The 20,157-nt window shown below is 50.0% G+C and overlaps 1 protein-coding gene across 2 annotated transcripts in view; it reads left to right on the forward strand.

The window, feature by feature from the left end:
• Nucleotides 1-8,480: 8,480 nt before the first annotated feature.
• Nucleotides 8,481-20,157, forward strand: part of SLC15A2 (solute carrier family 15 member 2) — a 66,938-nt gene continuing 55,261 nt past the window's right edge. The window contains exons 1-2 of one of the 2 annotated variants that reach the window (XM_019554302.1): nucleotides 8,481-8,705; nucleotides 17,853-18,076. In XM_019554302.1, the coding sequence (XP_019409847.1) occupies nucleotides 17,954-18,076 (123 nt within the window). In that variant the 5' untranslated portion in view covers nucleotides 8,481-8,705; nucleotides 17,853-17,953. The remainder of the gene's footprint in view (nucleotides 8,706-17,852; nucleotides 18,077-20,157) is intronic. The other variant, XM_019554303.1, reaches the window with a different exon arrangement.

Here is a 20,157-nt window from a genome sequence, read left to right on the forward strand (position 1 = left end):
TGATCCAGTCCATGGGTCCTTGATGGTCTCAGAGCTGGTCTGGCCTATGCTATGTGAAAACCCAGAGCCATGGGTGCTTCACATTGTATCAGCCCTCTGTGCTATGTGCACTGCATGCTGGGCCTCACTGGACTGGGCCTGCATACTGGCTCTGGTGTTCACAGATGTCCTGGGACCCAATCTGGACTGGCCAAGAGCCACGGCACAGGCCCATCTGGCAGGACACTCCATGCAACACACGCTCATGGCAGCACCCTGGGCCATGGGCAGTGCCCACACAGTCCATGGGTCTCAGGCACCATAAGCCCTGGAGTGAGCTGATGCACATTGCCCATGGCACAGGGGACCAGCACATAGAGCACACTGCATGTAGCACCCCTCCGGACTGGCCCGGTGTGCTGGCTCCAGCGTGGTCCCACCTAGCCTGCAATGAACCCTCATCCAGCCTGTGAGGCCGGAGGAGTAGAAACCCTTGATCCAGGCTTTGGCAAAAGGCATGTAGAAGACCGTCCTTAAAGTGGAAGGATTTATTAAAGATAGCAACAACAGGTACAAACAAGCTTCCCCAAAACTTGAAATCCAGCTTCGTCTTCACTGTTTAACGTGCTTGGTCTTGAATCAACTAGGACAGATATTAGATGTCTGATGTTTACTAATACACAGCAAGGGCATGTCAAAGCAGCGGCTGATGACGAAAAAGCCCATGAAGGGGTCATAGTGATACATCCTGAGACGGGCACATCACATGCTGCAGAAGGGGGTTCCTGGCGGGGGGTGAATGCTGTGGCACAGGACTCACCACCTACACCCTTACGCTTGCTCTGTGCTCACATGCCCACGGCTCCTTGGCACATGCAGATAACCGGAGCTCCCCAGATGACGTAGCACTTGCCCCTCCTGGGAAAACAGTTGGACTTGCTACAGCCATTAAATCATTCATATTCCCCTCTGATTCCTGCATTTGCCCAGATAGGAATGGGGCGCGGCAGGTAGTAACTGTGGAGCACAAGATCAATGGCTAATAGCTCTCTGCAGGGTTAGACTGAAGACCTGTGGAAGGTCATTACCCTTAATTGCAGCTGCTTGGAGATGAATTAGAAGTGCCTCAGGGTTAAGGCTTCCCTGGAGGTCAGCAGAGTTGCTCAGTGGGTGGATGTGACCCATGTCACAAGGCAGCTTGGTAATTGTCTTAAGCACTTTGCTCACAGGGCGTCTGCCCCTGAGCTAACTCATCCCAGTGACGCCTCTCCTGTCACTCCAGTGGAGCGGAGTGGCACTCTGCAATTACAGTAATAACAGGCTCCCGTGTGGAGGCTGACTGGTTGCATTTTAATTGTGGGCTGTCCCTGTCGGGGAGCAGCGCAGGGGGAGCAGATGGGGGGTTTGCCATGGACGTCAGCCGAGCCCTGAGCTCAGCCCAGTCACAGCCCCTACGGAGTGCAGGTAGTTACACCGTGGGATCAGGGCGGCTGAGCCCATCTCCCGTTCGTGTCAAGAGGTTGGCTGGATTGGGGCAGGAGTGGCTCCGGAGCTCCCTCTGTCCCCAGGGCAGCTCGGCACAGTGGCAGTGGAGGGTGGGGGAGATGGGAAGGGGCTGCTGAGCAAAGGGGAAGGGTGAGGATGCTAAAAGTAGAGGAGACTCTTTCCTGATTCAGGCACTTACAGTCCCCGGCTGCTGCTCCCATGCCATCCTGGTCAAGCAGAAACCTTTGAGTCATTCATCTGGTTCTCTGCATGTCTGCGGGGAGGAGGGGGAAATGATTCAAACTTCTACAGAAAGGCAGGTCCTAAAGGGCCGTAACCGGGTCTTTAATCAGAGAAATGTGTGTAGGCTGCAGCTGACCAAGCACCTGACAAAGCCATGAATCAGGTCTGCAGCTTTATCATCCCAGCAATACTCTTGGGTTCATAAACATCATGGCAGATTGCCCTAATAAAATGCCAATTGCCTGATAACATCTAAAATGAAACCATGGCAATGTGCTGATAGGGGGAGATCATCTCCACCATCGATGCTACAGTAGATATTTTGAAATGGTTTGGACAATGCACCAAGGCTCTTGGCACAGGGGAAATCTAGAAATATTAGTGGCATGTGCGTACGTGCAAGCAGGCGTTTATAACTCCTGGGACTTATGGAGCATCTGTTATCTGAGGATCTCCCCCATATCTTATCAACGTTGGCCAATCAAACCTCTGCCCCCTGCCTTAAAGGAGATAAGTTTTATGGAAGGAGAAGCTGAGGCCCAGAGAGTTGAAACGCTTGCTCTTGATACAAATGGCCTCTGTGCCAGAGCGCGGGTAGGCTGCCAACGTAACTCCCACCTTCAAGAAAGGCTCCAGAGTCTCTCCTGGGCACTGCAGTCCGATGAGTCTTGTCTCTGTCCCTGGAAAGTGGGTATAATCTATAATAAAGAATAAAATCAGCAGTTATATGAACAAATACGGTTTGCTGGGGATCATATTTGGAAAGATATCTGAAAAGATCCATCTAGGCAACGGGATGAAAGGGTGTGCTGCTAAGGAAGCCTGCAAAAAATAGTAGGAATGTGTTGGGATAAAATCAGGCAAGCAAAGGCAGCAATGAGTTACAAAACGCAAGAGACAGTAAAGATGACAAGAAGGGATTCCCCAAGTAGGTCAGCTAGAAAAGACAGTTCAGAGAAACTCTGGCTTTGCTGCTCATGCAAAGGGGGGTTAATAGTGGAAGGAAAGCGGAGCTGCTCGAGAGCTATTCTGCTTCAGGCTGCGCCAGAAATGAAACCAGTAATATAAAATGCCTGCTAATGAAGAAGGATAAGGGATGCAGATCATGGTAAGATCATGGTAAGAGAACTTTTGGCCATTTAAAACTGATTTAAGTCAGCAGAGCTGATCAGCATTCAGTCTAGGTGGCATTGGCCGAAGACATCTCAGAGCCGGTGGCAATATTTGCAAACTCTTGTCTTCCCCGGAGGACTGGGGGATTCTAGATTAATCAGCCTGATATCAACACCTGAGGAGTTACTATAGCGAAGCGTAACACTGTCCTTATTTATAAATCTCTGGCTGTCACTAGTAGCCAACACAGGCTTGTCAAGAACAAATCTTACCAAACCAACCTGATTCTCTTCCTTGACCGGGAAGCAGTTTTGTTGGATAAGGAGAATACAGATTCCATTTTTAACGTGGTCCAACATTAAAGTCTCATTAGCAAGCTAGAGAAATGTAGGGTAGAGAGAACTGCTATAATAGCCTGAATATCTGGAAGCAGCTCATGGGCTGATGTCACACTGGCAGGACATCTCGAGTGAGTTTCCACGGTGGTCTTGCAATCAGTGCCGTGACTTCAGGCCTCTGAGTACCGATCAAGTCTGCAGTGATGGACAAGTGGGAAGGGTTGCAAGCACTTCGGAGGACAAGGCAAAAAGTCAACAAGGTCTTGAGAAATTGGAGAACCAGGCTATGTGCAACAAAATGAAATTCAAGCAAGGCCAGTGCAGGATGCCAAACAGGGAGGAAAAACGAATCGGACAAACTCAGCGACAGGGAGGAGTGACTAGCCAGTAGCATTTCTGTGAAGGATCTGCTGGATCACAGACTCAACAGGAGTCAGCACTGTGAAGCTGTGATAAAATCAAATTTTGGGCTACGTGAACAGGAGCTTTGCATGCAAAGCATGGGAGGCGAGGAGCACCGCTCTGTCGGGCAGCGGTTAGGCCTCAGCTGTTCTGGGCGCTGCATTTTGAAAGGATGTCAGGAAACCGGAGAGGGTCCACAGCTGAATGGTGCAGACGATAAAGGAATTGGGAGCTGGGCAGGGCAAGGTTGAAGGAAGTATGATGGTTTGGTTTGGAGAAGGGGAGATTAATGTGGGGGGCAGTTCTCAAATATTTGAAAGGCTGTTGTAAAGACAGCAGAGGAAAATTGTTCTGCCTTGCCATAGAGAGCAGGATGAGAGGTGATGGGTTTAACCTGCAGCACGGCACATTTAGAGCAAATCTCAGGAAAAGCTTCCTAACAGCAAGAGCAGTAGGACAGCGGAACGAGCTATGTGGGGATGTGTGGTGGGATCGCCACCCCGGGAAGGTTTCTGAGAAGAGGCCTTGGAGGCATCTGCCAGCAACAAGCTAGAACAGCGAATCCTGCATCTGTGCCAGGGGTAGGACTTGCTTGATGGGTCCAGCCTCGTGGTTCTGCAGTGGTCTCGTTGTTTCCATGTATTTCCCCATCTCCCCGTCCGCCTCTGCTGTCCCACTTCTCCACTGCCTGCACCGCCGCCCACCTTTCTCAGGTGCAAAACCGCATTTCTCTCCTTCCGGCCTGGACATCTGGGCTCTTGTCCCATTGGGATCCACTGCGATCACCTCTGCGGGTCTGAAATTACTGCTGTGCCTGCATCGCTGCTCTCTCTTAGGGCCAGCGATGGAGTTAGGTAGAGACCAGGCAATGCTCATGTAGGAAAATATAAAAAGGATGGCAGGCAGCCTGGCCTAGTGATCCTGGACTGGAGCTGAACAGACTTCAGTTCTGTCCCTTAAGTCTGTGGGCAACTCTGTTGTCTTGCATTTCAAGTGGGGTCATGCCACTAACCTGTATAAAGTGCTTAGAGAGCTATAGGAAGCCTGCAAAATTCAAAGATCATAGTTATATATGCTAATGCCCATGCTTTCTTCTAAGATTTTCACACCTGTCACATCTGTCTGCCACCTCCTGTCTTAATTAATAAGAGGAAAGGACTGCCATTTGGTTCTATTTGTATAACAGCAACCGTGGCGCTGCCCTGAGCCTGGGAATGCAAATAATCCTAAACCTTTTGATCACAAACTGGAGAGGAGGGGGCACTGGCGTGCAAGCAGATGGGAGGCGAGGCCCCGTGGCTTGTGGTATCGACAAAGGAACGGGCTGATCAGGGGATTAGTGAACACAGCGAAGGGCAGAGGCAGGACCTCCGAGAGGCCCTTTGCCTTTGTGATGCCCCTGATTTTGTCTTTGCACGAACAGGCCACTTGAAAGCGCACGCCTAGTTTTGGGAAGTCCCAGATACACTGATCTTGAACCCTAGAAACGCACATGGCTGCGTAGTGTGGAAAGAAGAGATTGGATGTCCCTCGTATATTAGGTGCAGAAGGATGCTCAGCCTGTATAACTTATATCCTTACAAGTCAAACCTGAGACTTATTTCCTAGTAGATTATTTAGCTCCCTCCATCTTTTCTTCCCCCCTTATCTCAGCTCTCCTGTCCTTTCCTTCTGAGAGCACCATCAGTTTGCCACTGACTTTGTTCTCACGTCTCGCCTTCTGGATGTGTATTGATCTAGATAAGATGCGATTATATTTTAACAAGCGTGCTACAGTCCAGAAACTCTTCATCCTGGGCACGGCACGGCACGGCACAAGCAGGCAGAGGGGGAAAGGGAGGCAAACAGGAAGCTCGAACGCAGGCTGCTGCACCATACAAACATTCAAGGGACAAGAATAACCAAGGTGACCCAAGCTGAAGGCCAACTTTCTGAACGGTCACAATGTGTTGGCTCTTATATGCCAAGGCTCTTCGCAAGCCCCTTTAAATCAACAAAAGTCTTGCCCCTGATTTCAGCTGGCTTTGGCTCAGGTCATTGTAGAATAGCCCATTGTATAAGGCTGCCCCGAGAGGTGACGTGTTATATGGAGTATGCTACTAGAGGGAGAAAATGAAGTTCACTCCAGTGCTAAGGACCTGATTGAAAGCTGGGAAAAACCAACATTTCTCCTCTTAGCTCTGAAGGGGGGGGCGGGGGGTTAAAGTGAAATCTCAGATGATTTCCATGCCCTGAATGAAGCGGAAAAGAGTTGAAAACTTTCATGAAGCAAAAATCTGAAAGGCAGGGAAAAAAATTGGTTCAGGTCACACTGTTTTCCCAACACTTTTGAAACATTTTGTTTCCAGAACAGCCTTTATTAGATTTATAATAAATGAATTTAAATGTGAAAATACAAAGTCATTTTGAATGGAAACGTATTCATCCATCCCACCCCTGCTGCAAAGTGCTGGGAGGAATGAACAGAAAGCAAAGAAAGAAGGGACCCAGACTCAAAACTCTGCAACAACCCCAGTGGGAAAAGACATTGCAGAGTATGTTTAGCATTGTAAACACCTCTGGGAACATCTGGAGGGTCTGGAAGGAAAAAAAATAATCCCTGAAGGAAGTGAATAAATGAAAAGGGGGTAGAGGTAGACTAGAGTAAGATGGAAGAGGAAATTACCACATTCCTTCAAATCGTGCACACTTTTAAAAATGAAATACGTCTTCTAAACAAGGTCTGTGTCTGAAATTAAAAGGGAAAAAATTAAGTGTTATAGGCATCATGTAAAGGGGGTATCTTTGTATTTGACATTCATTTTTTTTTGGCCTTAGTCCACAGCTGAGAGTCATAAAATTTGGGTTCATCTTCAATTCAAGGCTGTCTTCTATAGTAGGGAACAGAAAAGAAGCTCAGCCAGTGCTCCTGCCAGACCTCCCACATAGCCATAGCAGCATCTTGACTTCGTGGATAGAGCCCTGATTGATTGAAGTTCAGAAGGCCGAAGTCCTATTGGCTTCCCGAGTGAGCTTGGGAGTTGCTTCCTTGCTCTGTGACTCTGCTTGCCCTTCTGTAAAATGGGAATAATGATACCAACCTACTTTGTCAAATGCTTTTCAGTGGACTGAAAGAGAGAACTGCACCAGAGCTAGGCACTGTTATTTGTTACCAGAAGCTCCGGTCAGGATCTGGACCTTGCCATGGTCAGGCTCTATATATGAGGTCTTCCTTGTCTCAATGAACTTACAGGCAAAAGGCCTGATCTGATGAACCCCAAAGCATTTGCTTCTCTCTACCCCCTGCTGCTTCTTTCATGCCCCAAATGTTCCTGTTCACCTTTCCCCTTACAAGAGGCTGTTTTTTCTTTCCATCAGAAACCACAGCTTGAAGCCAAGAGAGTAAGTCTCAGACACAAAGTCATGTCCGCGTAACATCAGGCACAGGGCAGACGATTACCGTATCCGGGGTGGGCCGAGGGGAAGTCGTCAAATGCATTCATTAGTTGTGCATCAGTGTTATGACTGGAACATATTGAATCAGCATTTTCCTCTCCCGTAAGCCGAGCTGTTGCTTGTGGGTAGACTTCTTATAGGTTCATTGGTAGCACTGGGTGTTGAGGGGGACCTTGAAAGAAGAAAGGCTGGTGGGTGAATAGATGGGTGCAGGGAACGAATGCCAGGAGGCTTGTAGGAGCAGTGGGACAGGAGGCGAAGGAGGCCGGTCTTGTTAGAGGGCATGGGAAGGAGATGAGAAGCAGCAAAGTGAACAGAGGTAGGCAGGGATGGGCAAGATACAAAAGGCTGGTGAGATGAAGGCAAGACGTGTGAATGCAGTGCAGTGGGTCAGAGGGAAGCCAGTGGAGGGATTTGGAGGAGAGATGCTAGAAAAGTGCAGATTAGGTCAGCTGCTGCGGCCAAGAAGCGAGTCCAGCCGTGGCGCATGGGGGGTGGCGGGACCAGCCGCACGTGCCCCTTCCCGTGCCCGGGCCAGGTGGGACCGAGGGTCCTGCCGCGAGCCAGACAAAATCCCTTGGCAGGCCAGATCTGGGCCATATTTTGCCCATCCCTGAACCAGAGGTCCTGAGATGAGGCAATCAGCTGGTCAGCGGGGCTTTGTTTCACATCACTGCTCAGTCAGTTGGGGCTTGCAAGCCCTTCTTCATCTTTTATCCATAAAACATGTGCATGGAGATGGGGCCTCTCCCAACAGAAAGGCCTTGAATAGAAGAGAAAATGACCACCCTGTATAAAGGGTTTTGGTTTTTTTAGTGAATCATTATGAACAAACACGGTGTTAGTAGAGCCTGTTTAAGGACTTTCCTACTGATCCGGCCGACTCTGACAATGATGCTTTTGCGGCCGTGCGTGGTTTGACACTTCCCAGGGATGCCCAGGTCCTTGCTGGAAAATAAGGGGCAATGCGTGCGGAGGATAAAAAAGACAAGGGCTCCTCTCTTTCAGGGAAGCTTGTGGCTTGGCTTCAGACAGGGATGGGAGATGCATGGCAAGTGCAAAACCTGGGCAGAGAAAATGATGATTTCTATTTGGGGCCCGTCATTAAAGTGCTGTCGATGCAGAAGGGGCTCAGCGAATGCTGCACCGTTGTACTGAGCAGACGCTGCTCAAGGGCTTAGCATCACAGCGATGCTGAAGCCCCGTCTGTTCTCACCGACTTAACTCCTGACGCGTACGCCTCGTTAAGGCAACGGGCAGGGGTCACTGTAACAGCCAGGCCACGGGGTCGTGCTACTTGCACCGGCTGAGGGTTTGGCCCAAGCTAGTCTCGATCCCAAAACTGCTCCCTCCTAGGAAAGACAAAATGCCCTGCGGCTAACAGGGAAACGTGATTATTTGCGACTGTCAATCATGAAATTCATGCTAATAAGAGGCTATGTTCAAGGTGGGGCTTGCCATTGCAGGACTCTCTGTTTACAGACAGTGAAGCTAAGTAACGCCGCCTTGTCTTGAAGATCAGAAATAAAAGCAAGTTCAACGGCATTTTATGGAGTGACCAAAGTGAAACATTAACAAGGCCCGGAGAGAGAGCCAGGAGCGCTTTTTGGGATTCCTCTTCAGCCAGAGCCAGGCTAGGATCACCTGGAGCGTGGGACAGAGCAGACATGGCTGAGGACGGCACAGAGCAAACGGCCAAGGGAAAAACAGGTGAGAGATCTGATATTTGCTTTCCTTCCTGATGGCAGAGAAGACAGGGTAAACAGAGCACCCGGAGGTACAAGCAGGTTGTGTTTGCCTGTTGATTAGTGGCTGAGGACCAGATTTTTAATGTTCTTTGGCCACTGGCCTAGTACTGGTCACCATGAAAGCCAAGTGTGCAAACACCTTTAAAAGTCAGAACAGACGCCTGTGCTGGAGATGCCCGGATTCTGCTCCTGCCTCTGCTACCGTTCTGATATTTGGCCTTTGGCAAATCAGTTAGCCTCCTGGAGACAGATCCTCCGATGAGGCAAATCAGTGCAGCTCTGTGCAAATCAATGCTGCTCTGCTCTTCCACCCCCTTTGAGAGTTTGGCCCTCCCTGCCTCAGTTTACCATTACTCATTTAAAGCCGTTCTGATGTGCCATGCTGTAGGCTAGTGCCTTGCATCCCGGCTTCAGCGAGGTTCAAGTCAGCAGAGGTCCTCTGACCTCCTGCATAACACAGGCTATAGTGCTTGCCGTGTATTAAGTCCAAAGACCTGTGTTTGACCAAAGCAACCAATGCTTGGCTAAGCCACATCTGCTAGGAAAGCACGCAGTCTTGGTCTGAAGACATTACGGCTAGGTACAGACATTCAGGAAGCCCGAGGTGGAATCGCTCAAACTTCTGCAGGTTTCTGCAAGCACCCCGGTTTAGGTCGGGACCGAACAGAACCGGAGTTCGTCTTTGGAGGGGCGGTGAGGCTGCCTGCATCGGCGAGGCCCCAGGTTGAGGGTGCTCGAGTGTGACCCGCAGCCTCCCCGGGCTGCTGGAGATTGCAGAGCGCTGCTGAGCCACGGACAGGCATCTCCAGCCCGCTCTGCTCCCTGTCACTGCACTGGCCCATGGGCCCGTGGGTGTTTCTCAGTGGGTTCCCACCCTCCCCGCAAGCCAGAGCAGTGCCGGAGAGCTGGGCACGGCTGAGCCCCTCTCCCCCGTCAGCAGTGAGCATCAGCTAAAGGCTTCTGCAGCCTGCCCAGCTTTGACACGACGCCAGCTCCTGGGGCTGTGGGTGTCTCCTGGAGGGTGTGTAGGAGCCCACCGAGAGGCCATGCCCCTGGGAGCCAGGCATGGCCAAGCTCCCCTCCTCCCAGAAGCAATGAGCATCAGTAGCAGGCTTCTGCGGCCCCCTGTGACGCGTGGGGGCTAGCAGGGACCTGCAACGGCACCTGGGATGCTGGCGGACAGCGACCGACCTTTTTTCACAAGCTGACCTGGTGCTGAAGTTATATTCACCGGGCTAATTTAGATCGATTTAAGTCTGGTACACAGGTTTATCTTAGACTGGGGTCACCATTTTTAAAGCAGGCTGTGTGCTCCCAACTTCTGTTCAGTTATTATAGACTGGTTCGCAGCCACCTAAACTAGAACAAAGTGTAATGTCTGCACCTGGCCTAAAAGACGGCAAGTCCCCATCTCCCTTTGCTGGTTCATTGCAATAATGGATCGCCTTCACTCCTGATAGTTTGAGCTATGAAAGGAAACAAATTGGTGCGTAAGTCCAAAGGGCCTGCCTGGAAATCTTCACAAATCTCCTTTTAGTCCAAAGTGGAAATACTGCGTGCTTGTACAAGCACACTGACCAGAGGAAAGCAACAAAGATAACCTAGGAAGTGACGTTAAATACAGATGGGTAGACCTAGAGGTCACATCTGACATTTTTGGTGGGGTGTTTCTCATAACCTGCCTGTTAATATTAAAATCTTGACTAAATGGAAAGAGAAGAGGTGGTGGGAGGGACAGTAATATATAGCAAAAAAGAAAAATAATCTGCACTCCCAGTGGGATGTGATGCAATATTGCAATAAATAGTAGTGAAATAACTTGGGTAAAGATCTATGGACTCTAAAGGAAAAGGGAATTGCAATACGGCATTAGACCTCCCCAAGGCTAATGGAGAGCAATAATGAAAAAGTCCTGACTGTTAAAGATCTCATATATAATGATATATTGTATCACGAAATACAGGGCTGTAAGGGAAGCTATCTAGTCTGTCCTTTGCTCATGGCAGGCCACCCCCAACATGTTTGTCTAACCGGTTCTTGAGAAAGCCCTGGGCACGGATTCTCAGTCATCCTTTAAAGTGCTTACGTATCCTTGTCGCTAACACTTTTTCCCCTAATAACTAATTTAGATCTCTTTAGTGCAAATTAGAATAATAGAAACCTAGGGCTGAAGAGGAGGTCATCTGCTCCGTGCCCGTGGCCCGTGGCAGCTCCGTTTGAGCGCCCGCACCGCCGGGAGCAGCTGGCGAGTGACAGGTGCCTCACCTCCACCCGCTGTGATGGTTAGCTCTGCTGCCAGCGGGAGAGGGAGGGATGGGGAGCCACGCTCCAGCCGCAGTCTTCCTGCAAACCGCGGCTCCCGCGTGGGGCTGCCCCCCCGGGCTGTGTTGCCACAGTGGGAGGCAGCAGCGAGGCAGGCTCCGTGATCAGCCCCAGCTCCCCGCCACCCTGCTCTGCACCCGCAGCCAGGGCACATCCCCCTCCCTGCAGCTGGACCTGCCTCGGCACTGGGCGCTGCTCGCTGCTCCTCTAAGGGACCCGATCCAGGTGCTGTGCCCTGGGTCCTGCCGGAGGGGATCTTCAGCATGGGATGGAGCCCGCGCTGGTGCTGCTCCTTCCCCTCAGGCTACCGGGGTCTGTCCATGCTCCTGCTCCTGCTGCTGAAGCAGCAAGTGGGGTGCGGATGCCTGGCAAGGGGTTTCACCGCCAGCCAGAGCAGTGATACTGCTCCAGCTAGGGAGGAGAGGGGTGGGGCCAACCCTGCTTGGCAGGAACAGACAGCCCAGCCCCACCCAGGGATGCAAAGCATGCTGGGATGCTGGGGGACTTTGATTTAACTTAAGCCAGGAAGGCGTCTGGGACAGAAGTTGCATAAACCGGTTTGACCTCAGTCAGTGAAGCCTGATACTACATTCAACCTGGTTTATCTCAAACTAGTCTCAGCCATTTTGAAACTGGTTTATGTGCATTGAACTTCTATTCTGTTATAAGTTTAAACTGGTGCCTGATCACTTAAACCAGCTTATGTGTAACTTCTGTCCCTAGCCCATTTGATTAATTTCAGCCCATTTTTTCAGTTGATCAAGATCATTTTGAAGCCTAACGACATCTGCAAGTGTGATAAGTCTGTTACTTCTCATACTACATTTAGTGGGCACGGAGATCAATTGATCACTATTTTCTGTCTCACAGCACTTCACATTTGGAAGGCAGGTATCATATCATAGAGAAGCAGGGCTGGAAGGGGCCTCTGGAGATCATCTAGTCCAACCCCCTGCCTGAAGCACTTCCTTGTTACCCCTGTCCAAATCATCCTATACAAATCCACAATCTGACCTCTTAGTAACGACCATCAACCCTGGTACAACACGAGACAGGCTCGATGGTCGTTACTGAGAGGTTAGATTATGGATATCTCCCATCACTCTTCCCTGTCTTGGCCTAAACTAACCCATTTTTCCAGCTTCTCCTCATGAGTCATGTTTCCTAAATCTCTGATTATTTTTGTTGCTCTCCTCTGGATTTCTTCAAATTGTCCACAGCTTTCTTAAAATGGAGTGTGCAATACTGGACACGGGGCTGCATCTGAGCCCTTACCAGTGCCGAGTAGAGCAGAATCATTACTCTTGCTAACGCATCCCAGAATGACACTGGTCTTGTACAACAGCATCATAACGTTGATTCCTGTTCATTGAGTGATCCCTAACCATGGTCTTTTTCTACTGTACTGCAGCCTAATCTGTCCTTGTGCATTTGATTTCTCCTTCTTACGCATAATACTTTGCAGTTTTTTTTTCAAATTGAATTTAATCTTACTCCATTTTGGTCCTTTTCCCCAGTGTATCAAAATCATTTTGAATTCTAATCCTGACCTCCCAAAATGCTTGCAACCTCTCCCTATTCAGTGTCATCCACAAAGTGTAAAGTATTTTCTTTCTTCTGTCATCCTCATGGTTAATGAAAGTATTAACCAGGGCAGATATCAGTGGGACCCTGCTTGATATGTCTGTTTGACACGACACTACAGATAAGTACACTCCGAGCGTGGTTTTTTTAACCCACCTTATGGTGATTTCATGTAGATCCTATTTCCTGAGGTTTCCTCTGATAATGTCATGAGACTGTTAAAAGCTTTATAGAAGTCAAGAGATATCCCATCTATTTCTTTCACCACCTGCTAGTCCAGTTACCCTGTCAAAGAAGTAAATTACACTAGTTTAACATGGTTTTTCTTGACAAATCTATGATGGCTGTTTCTTATGCACTTATAAACCTCTGGGTACTTAAACTGATTGATTAATAATACGCTCCAGTGTCTTTCTGTTAGGCTGATGTATATTCCCCAGACCCTCCTTTTCCCCCTCTTAAAGACAGGGGCTGTGTTTGCCTTGCTTATCTTCCTTGACTTCATGTGTCTGCCAGGAGTTTTTGAAGATAATCACTAGTGGTTTAGAGATTGCTTCAATACTCTAGGGTGAATTTCAATGGCCCTGCTGACTTGAATGCATCCAACTTGCCTGAATATTCTTTAACCTGTTCTTTTTCTGTTGCATCCTGTAGTCCTGCTCCCTTGTAGATAATGATAACCGTGTTACATTCTACTCACAGTTAACCTCCGCGTGCACCTGGATTGGAGCGGGGCTGGTGGCACGGGCTACGGGGAATTTTAGGGTGGCTGCAGCCCCCCATGACCCCTGCTCCACTGCACTCTTTGGGGCCAGGGGAGCCAGGGTTGTGCTTCAGGCTGTGGCTGGAGCTAGCTGCCTGGAGTGCAGCCCTGGATCTGCCCACCCTGTGGAGCACAGCCCGATGGCAGACAGCTGGGCCTAGCTTCCCAGAGTGCAGCCCGCCCTGCCCAGACCTGGGGGCACACGCCCACTTCCATGCCCTCCTGGACTAATGGTGTGCAGTGGCAGGAGCCACCCTCCCTGAGTCCTGCCCCCCACCCCGCCCCAGCTGGGTAGCTTGTCCCAGCTCCAATCCCTCCCTCGCTGTGGGGGGATTGATCTGACCCCCCCCCCACACACCTCTTCTTTCCCCACTTCACCCACCACAGCAGACTTACCAGCTGGAGGGAGCTGTGTCCAGTGTGGGCAAGGACTGCTGCCTGTTTAATCTATGGCTGAATCTCCAAATCAGCGCCGAGTCTTTTCCAAAGTGATTTGGAGCCTTCTGACTGGATCTGGAGCTTTTAATGGGTCTTCTGATTTGATTTGGCCACCAAATTAGACCTAATTTTCTCCAAATCCAAATGGCTACTGAAGCTTTGCGCTACCCTATGGAAGAAATGCAGATATATGCCTGCACTGGCTCAGGCTAGAAGCCAGGGGGCACAAGAGCAGCTCTCGCTTCTCTTCCAGTGCTGAGCTGAGGGGGCACGTGTCCAGGCCTCAGCAGGATGCTCTGATTAGGGAGGGGTCCCCCCCCCCCGCTCCTGACCAGCGAGGGAGCCAGCAGGGAGCTGATAACAGAACATTTAGTTACATCGCAAGGAGTTACCCAGGGAGTTGTTAGCATTTATCAGCCCATCAAAACAGAACAAAAGCCTCTCTTATTAGTTCAAGCTCTTCTTAAACAACTTTTCCAAGGAAAGAATGGAAGGATATTACCAGCTACCTGCTGATTAGCTCCAAAAAGCCCTAAGCTGACACTGTCCTGTCTGCCTTCTCCTGTCTCCCACAACACAGACCGTAGCCAGCATGTGGTCTGCTAGCTAGTGCTGAGAGGTGTCTGTGTAAGGCAGAGGGGTAAGGGAATCCCTGCTTGAGCAGGGAGAGGTGGGAGTGGTGGGGGGAGAGCGGGAAGAAGCCAGGCAGATACTGCTGTACAGGTTGTCCTGGGCAGGGAGTGAGTTAGGTCACTGAGGCACTGTCCCAGCATTGCTTTTCTCTCCTTGCTGATGGCTTCTGGTCCACCTGCTCCCTGGATTCAGCCACTCCTCAGCTCCAAGGCCCAACAGCTCCACTAAGAGGGGCTGATCCCCACCCCTCCGCCTTTCCATCCTCCTGGCTTTATTGCTCCTGGGATAAGAGTCTCTATGTCAGCTATGGGAGCTGTTTCAAATCTCCCAGTTGTCTTGGGAAGCCAAGCCCCGGCAGCTGCTGCCAGCTCCCTGCCCCAGCCAATACCCAGCTGCGATTCTGTCTGCAACATGTAGTTCAATTGCATGCCCGGCCTCACCTCCCACTCCACAGCTCCAGGACTGTGGCTGGGTTGGTTAGCAGGTGAACTGGCCACTGCCCAGCTCATCCCGGGTATGCACAGTAAGACTCCCCTCTGAATTTTTTCCAGGGGGCCCCTGGGCCTGTGTGTTAATCTGCCTCTGTAAGGAAGGCATCAAACAATTCAGCCTTCTCTGAGTCATCTATTTTCCCTCATCTTCCTGGTTAGGTAATGGACCTCTGCTTTCCCTCATTTTTCTCCTACATCCACTGCATTTATAGAACCTGTTCTTACTAACTTTTACATCCATTGCTACCTGTAATTCATTTTGTGCCTCAGCCTTTCTGATTCAGATCCCGTGTGCTTGAGCTGTTTGTTTATACATCTCTACAGCCATCTGACTTTGCCTCCATCTCTTTTTTTTTGCCCATTTCCATTTTGATTTTTAACCTGAACCTCCTTTCAGTCTTATTTTGCATCCATCTGCATTTGTGGGGTTTTAGCTAGGTCAGGGGCAGGCAGTTATTTCGGGTGTAGGGCCACTTACTGAGTTTTGGCAAGCTATGGAGGGCCACATTTCTCTCTCTGGCACAGGGAAGCAGAAACAGCCACATACTCCTAGGCCAGAAGCCTCTGCTAGGCAGGTACTTCCGGTTGGTGGGGGCAGGGCTGGGTGGGCCTTGCTGCTGGGTCCTGCCACTGACTTCCCCTGGGTACTACTGCCCCTGGCTCCTGTCATCTTTGACAGGCAACCAGGAGCAAATAAATATTAATTTTCTAAATTTGTTAGGGGCTCCATGGACTGGATAGAATGGCCCGGCAGGCCAGATCTGGCCCCCAGGCCATATTTTGCCCACCTCGAGCTAGTTTCAGATTTATTCCCCTTAGTTCTCAATGTAGTCAGTGTTGGAGAGATGTAGTCAGTGTATTACCATTTATTACCAGCAGTTCAACTCTCTCCATTGTGTTTGCTGATATCTATTAGTGTTAATGGTCTAAACATCTCGGCAGTGCTTTTGATAAATTGTGGGCTAATCCCACTGACTGAGTGTTTTCTTAGTCATACAAAGTCGGGCTCTTCACTTAAGTAAAACATGGAGTCATTTACATGTACAGGATAAATAGGTGCAGGGTGGTGGAAATATGAAGTCATCTTATACATCTTTTCCAAGGGAGGTGGTGCTCGCCACATCCTTAGGGGTCTTCAAGAAGAGATTGGACAGGCACCTGGCTTTGATCATATGATCCCAGGTTTGGTGACCCTTTTCTTGCCTGCCAGGGGCACGGGGGCAGACTAGACATCCCACTGAGGTCTCTTCCGACACTAGGATCTATGAATCTAATAGTATGGGGGGACTCAGTGATAGAGACTGTGAAACATTTTCCACCCTATTTATATCATGCTGGTTTAACAACTTGTCTGCTGGCATTTCCAGCTAACCTGTGCATGGACAGAACAAGCAGGTTTTTATCAGAACATTGTCTAAAAATATTTGATCCATTAAAACAACAAAGCATCTAGAGCCTGACTCAATGCCCACTGAAGTGGTTGAGCTCCAGATCAGGATATTTTGAATGGCCCTTGTGATCCAGTGCTGGGAGTTGAGATGCACTGGGTCCAGTCCTGGGCTAAGTCCCTTTCTCTGCACTTCAGCTTCTGCTTTGCCAGAGGCTACATTAACACTTGCCGACACAATGCTCTGAGGTCCTCAAAGGAAAAAGGCTACAGTATGGAGCTGTGACCATTCATGGCTAGGACCTGCACATGCAGATGTTTGGATTGACCGAGGCATTAAGTGGTGAGAGGTCTTTCCTCGCAGCTGTGCTGCATCTTGCCAGGGAGCCTAGAGGACACAGCCAGCATGCTGAAGCCCCCTTTTCAGGTGTTCTTCACAAGCAGGGTATGCATGGGGTTTTACTTTTGGGGTGGGGCTTCCCTTTCTCCTGGACACGTGTCTGGATGCCCTCTCACCAGTAATTAAAGCTGTCTCCACCTTAAAGGAAGGTGGGGGCAGGATCTCTTCAGAGTCATGATGGGTATGGAAATGCAGATTGGAGCTTCTCCAGGGGACGGCAGAAGGGGTGAGAAAGACCATCCCATGTTCAGCAGTATTTTTGCCTGGGATGGCAGTGCACCAAAGATATTCTTGGTGTTCATTAGCAAACCTCCCAAAGTCCCTTCCAGGGGACTGAATGTGTGTTTGTGGGGATGGATGGGGGGAAGAAGGTGGAGGGGAAGTCTGCAAGGTGTGTGTAGGAATCAAGGGTTCATGGTGCAGGACAGGAGGGATGTGGCACCTTAGGGAACAGTGCAGAGGCCCCCAGAGTGTACTTGGTGAGAGGTATTTTTTTTCCTCCTGGGGGATGCTCTTGGGTGCCTCTGTGCTGGGTTCTGTGCCAGTGACAGTGCTTTTAATGGCACTACAAGATGACGCAGGACCCCTCTGGGAGCATATCAGGGACATGTATATGCTCAGGACAGAGGAATTACTGTATAATTCAGGAGGTGCAGAAGCCAGCCAGGTCTAGGGCCCGAAGGGGAGAAGCTAGTAATGTGACAGAAATATAACCCACAGGTAGTTTGTTTTCGCTGGCTATCAACATGGGACTTTCCTCCAGCCCCCGGCTAGCTCAGGAGCAAAGAGAAACGCCTGTGGGTTTTTGCACAGCAGATCTGTTACTGAGGTTGGCCTGAGAAGCAAATTTTGCTCCTAAACTTATGCTGCCTCAGGCTCCCGGGGTGCTCAGATGTGGGATTTTCATTCAGGTCACATCTGGATGGCATGCAGTTCTGCCAAGTCCTGATGTGGGTACGATAGGTGGGGAAGTGCCAAGCAAACAGGTCCCCACCACAAACGGCCAAGAGCTCAAATCCATTATTTTGGCTGAGCTCACCCCCACCGCAGTCTCCTAGGACTCTGCTGTTGTCTCATCCCCGTCGCTGCAGAAACGTGCTCGATGAGGGTTAATTTAAACTGAATCAAACTCCAAACCCCGAGGTTGGAAAACTTCCCGGTCAACTCACTACCACCACATACCATGGTGTGAATGGAGGCGAGAGGGAAGATGAACGCTTTTCAGAGAGATGTATCCAAGGAAACTTTGTTCACTTCCATTTCTGCAGGAGACGGTGCCCCCAAAGGAGTTTGCACTTTGCAGAAAAAATCCTCGGTGAGTACAACATTCGGTTTCCTTCCCCCGCTTTGCTTCCTGCTCTGTTCCCTCTCACTGTCTGGGGATCTCTGTGTCCCTTCCTCTGCTGTGCTTTGTGCAGACTGACAAAGCACCCTTCTTGCATCAGGTTGGAAAGTGCATGAAAAACTGAAGGCAAAACCCTCACCCACTAACCTGATTAAGCAGAGAACAGGCAGCTTAAGGGAAGGGGCTGCAGGGGCGGGGATGGAAATGAGCTGTCAGCCTTTGGGGGAGATGCAATGCTGATTTCTGCCTTTTTTTTTTCCTGGAGACTCAGTCCTGTGCAGGACAGTGGTTCTGAAATAAAGAAGCACGGTGTGCGAGGGGGGGAAGCAGGGAATCGGACTGTTTATTTTCTTAGCTTGGTCAGAAGTCACTACAGACGCAGCTTATAGATCCTGCCAAGTCATGGGAGTGACACGATCCTAGCGCTGGCCATAGACACGTATCCCACAGCTCCTTCTCTAGCAGTGAGAGTTGCAGGTTTAAATCTTCAGCCAGATCCTGCTGAGCATTTTCATGTTACCCTGCTTTAATGTCTGCGCCGATCGCCAGGCGGATTCTTGCCAAGCAGCTGGAGCCTACACATTTTGTGCCAGTTCCCTTGAGCCCAAATTTTGCCCTTTCTTCTGCTTTGATGAGGATTTTTTTGGGGGTGGGGGAGCCGTGAAAACTGATGCTGCTCGCTGCAGGACTGAATAGTTGCATTTGCTCTAAATTTCCCCTGTGACTTGCATTTGCCACAGTCCAAATGCACAGCCCTTATCTAAGGACTCAGAACTCGTGGTAGAGGTGATATCTTTTGTGAGACCAAGTAGCGGTGGTCTAATGAACGATCCCACCTCTACCTCGAGTTCTGCTTCCTTTTGCCTCCAGACCAATATGGCTACAACCTGGATACCTAGCCCTCGTTTAATCTTTTTACCTTTTTAAAGCAGCTCCAGGATCGCTAAAGCTCCCAGGAAGTCAGTCTATTTTATTAATCCCATTTTACAGATGCAAAGAGACGGTACGGCTAACATTATCCAGCGCAGGTAGTTCAAAATGAGTACCTCTAATCCCGATTCCCTCTGAGGGTGCTGCAGGGTGTCTTGAGATCTTTCCAAGGGTGACACGGAGTGCCAAACATTGTCAGCACTGTTAGGTGTGCAAATACGATTCACAAGATAAACCCCGAGGTTTTAGGAGTCCATAGTGCCAAAAACACTCTGCCCTGAATGCTTTGCAGGCTTTCTGAATGCTTTGCAGCAGAAGAATTGCCCTAGTATTTTTCTATAGTCAAAAATGCGTGAAAACTAAGAGCTGGCATTTTCCAAGGGGTGCCTCGAGCCTAAAAAACGTTGAGAACCACTGTCCTAAAACAACATACTGGCATTTTTTGGTGACCAGATCTCTGGAATCCAGTTATTGCTCAGCACATCTGCACTTACTCACATAAGTAAAGGCACCTAAATCCAGCCTGATTATCTCATCACTCTGGGCACTTGTACACATGATGTACAAGGGATGAAACCATCGCTTTGTGCAGCTTAATGGTGTCACGCTGTACACATGCAAGAGTTTTGGGGGTTTAAAATGAATTTGCATTGTTGCAAACTAAACTGCATCCCCAGGTAGTTTAGTTTGCAACATTGCAAATTGCAATGCTGCAGCTGCCAGCTCACCCCGCCGGCCGCGGGAGAGGCAGGCAGGCTCTGCAGAAAAAAAGAATCGGGCCCCTCGCTGCTTCTGCCTTCAGCAGGCTCCTGCAGCCGGCGGGATGCCTGGGGCTGCCTGGGAACAGGCTGGCTTACCCCTGGGGCAGTGCGGGGAGGTGGCAGGAGGGCAGCTGGGTTTGCTGGTGGCAGGGATGGTGCACCGGGTGCTGGAAGCCCAGGTGGGCTGCTAGCTGGCTGGGTGGACCCAATGCTTCCCCAAGCCTGGCCAGGCTTTCAGCACCCTGTGCATCGTCCCTGCTGTCTTTTCTGGCCACCGGCAACCACAGCCGTCCTCCACAACCTGTTCAGCCTCCACAAGAGAAGGCCAAGGGGGGTCTAGTGGCCTGTTACAAACTAGTC

This window comes from Crocodylus porosus, unplaced genomic scaffold (assembly GCF_001723895.1).
Source record: "Crocodylus porosus isolate Cpor-Errol unplaced genomic scaffold, CroPor_comp1, whole genome shotgun sequence".
In the NCBI taxonomy this organism is placed as follows: Eukaryota; Metazoa; Chordata; order Crocodylia; family Crocodylidae; genus Crocodylus; species Crocodylus porosus.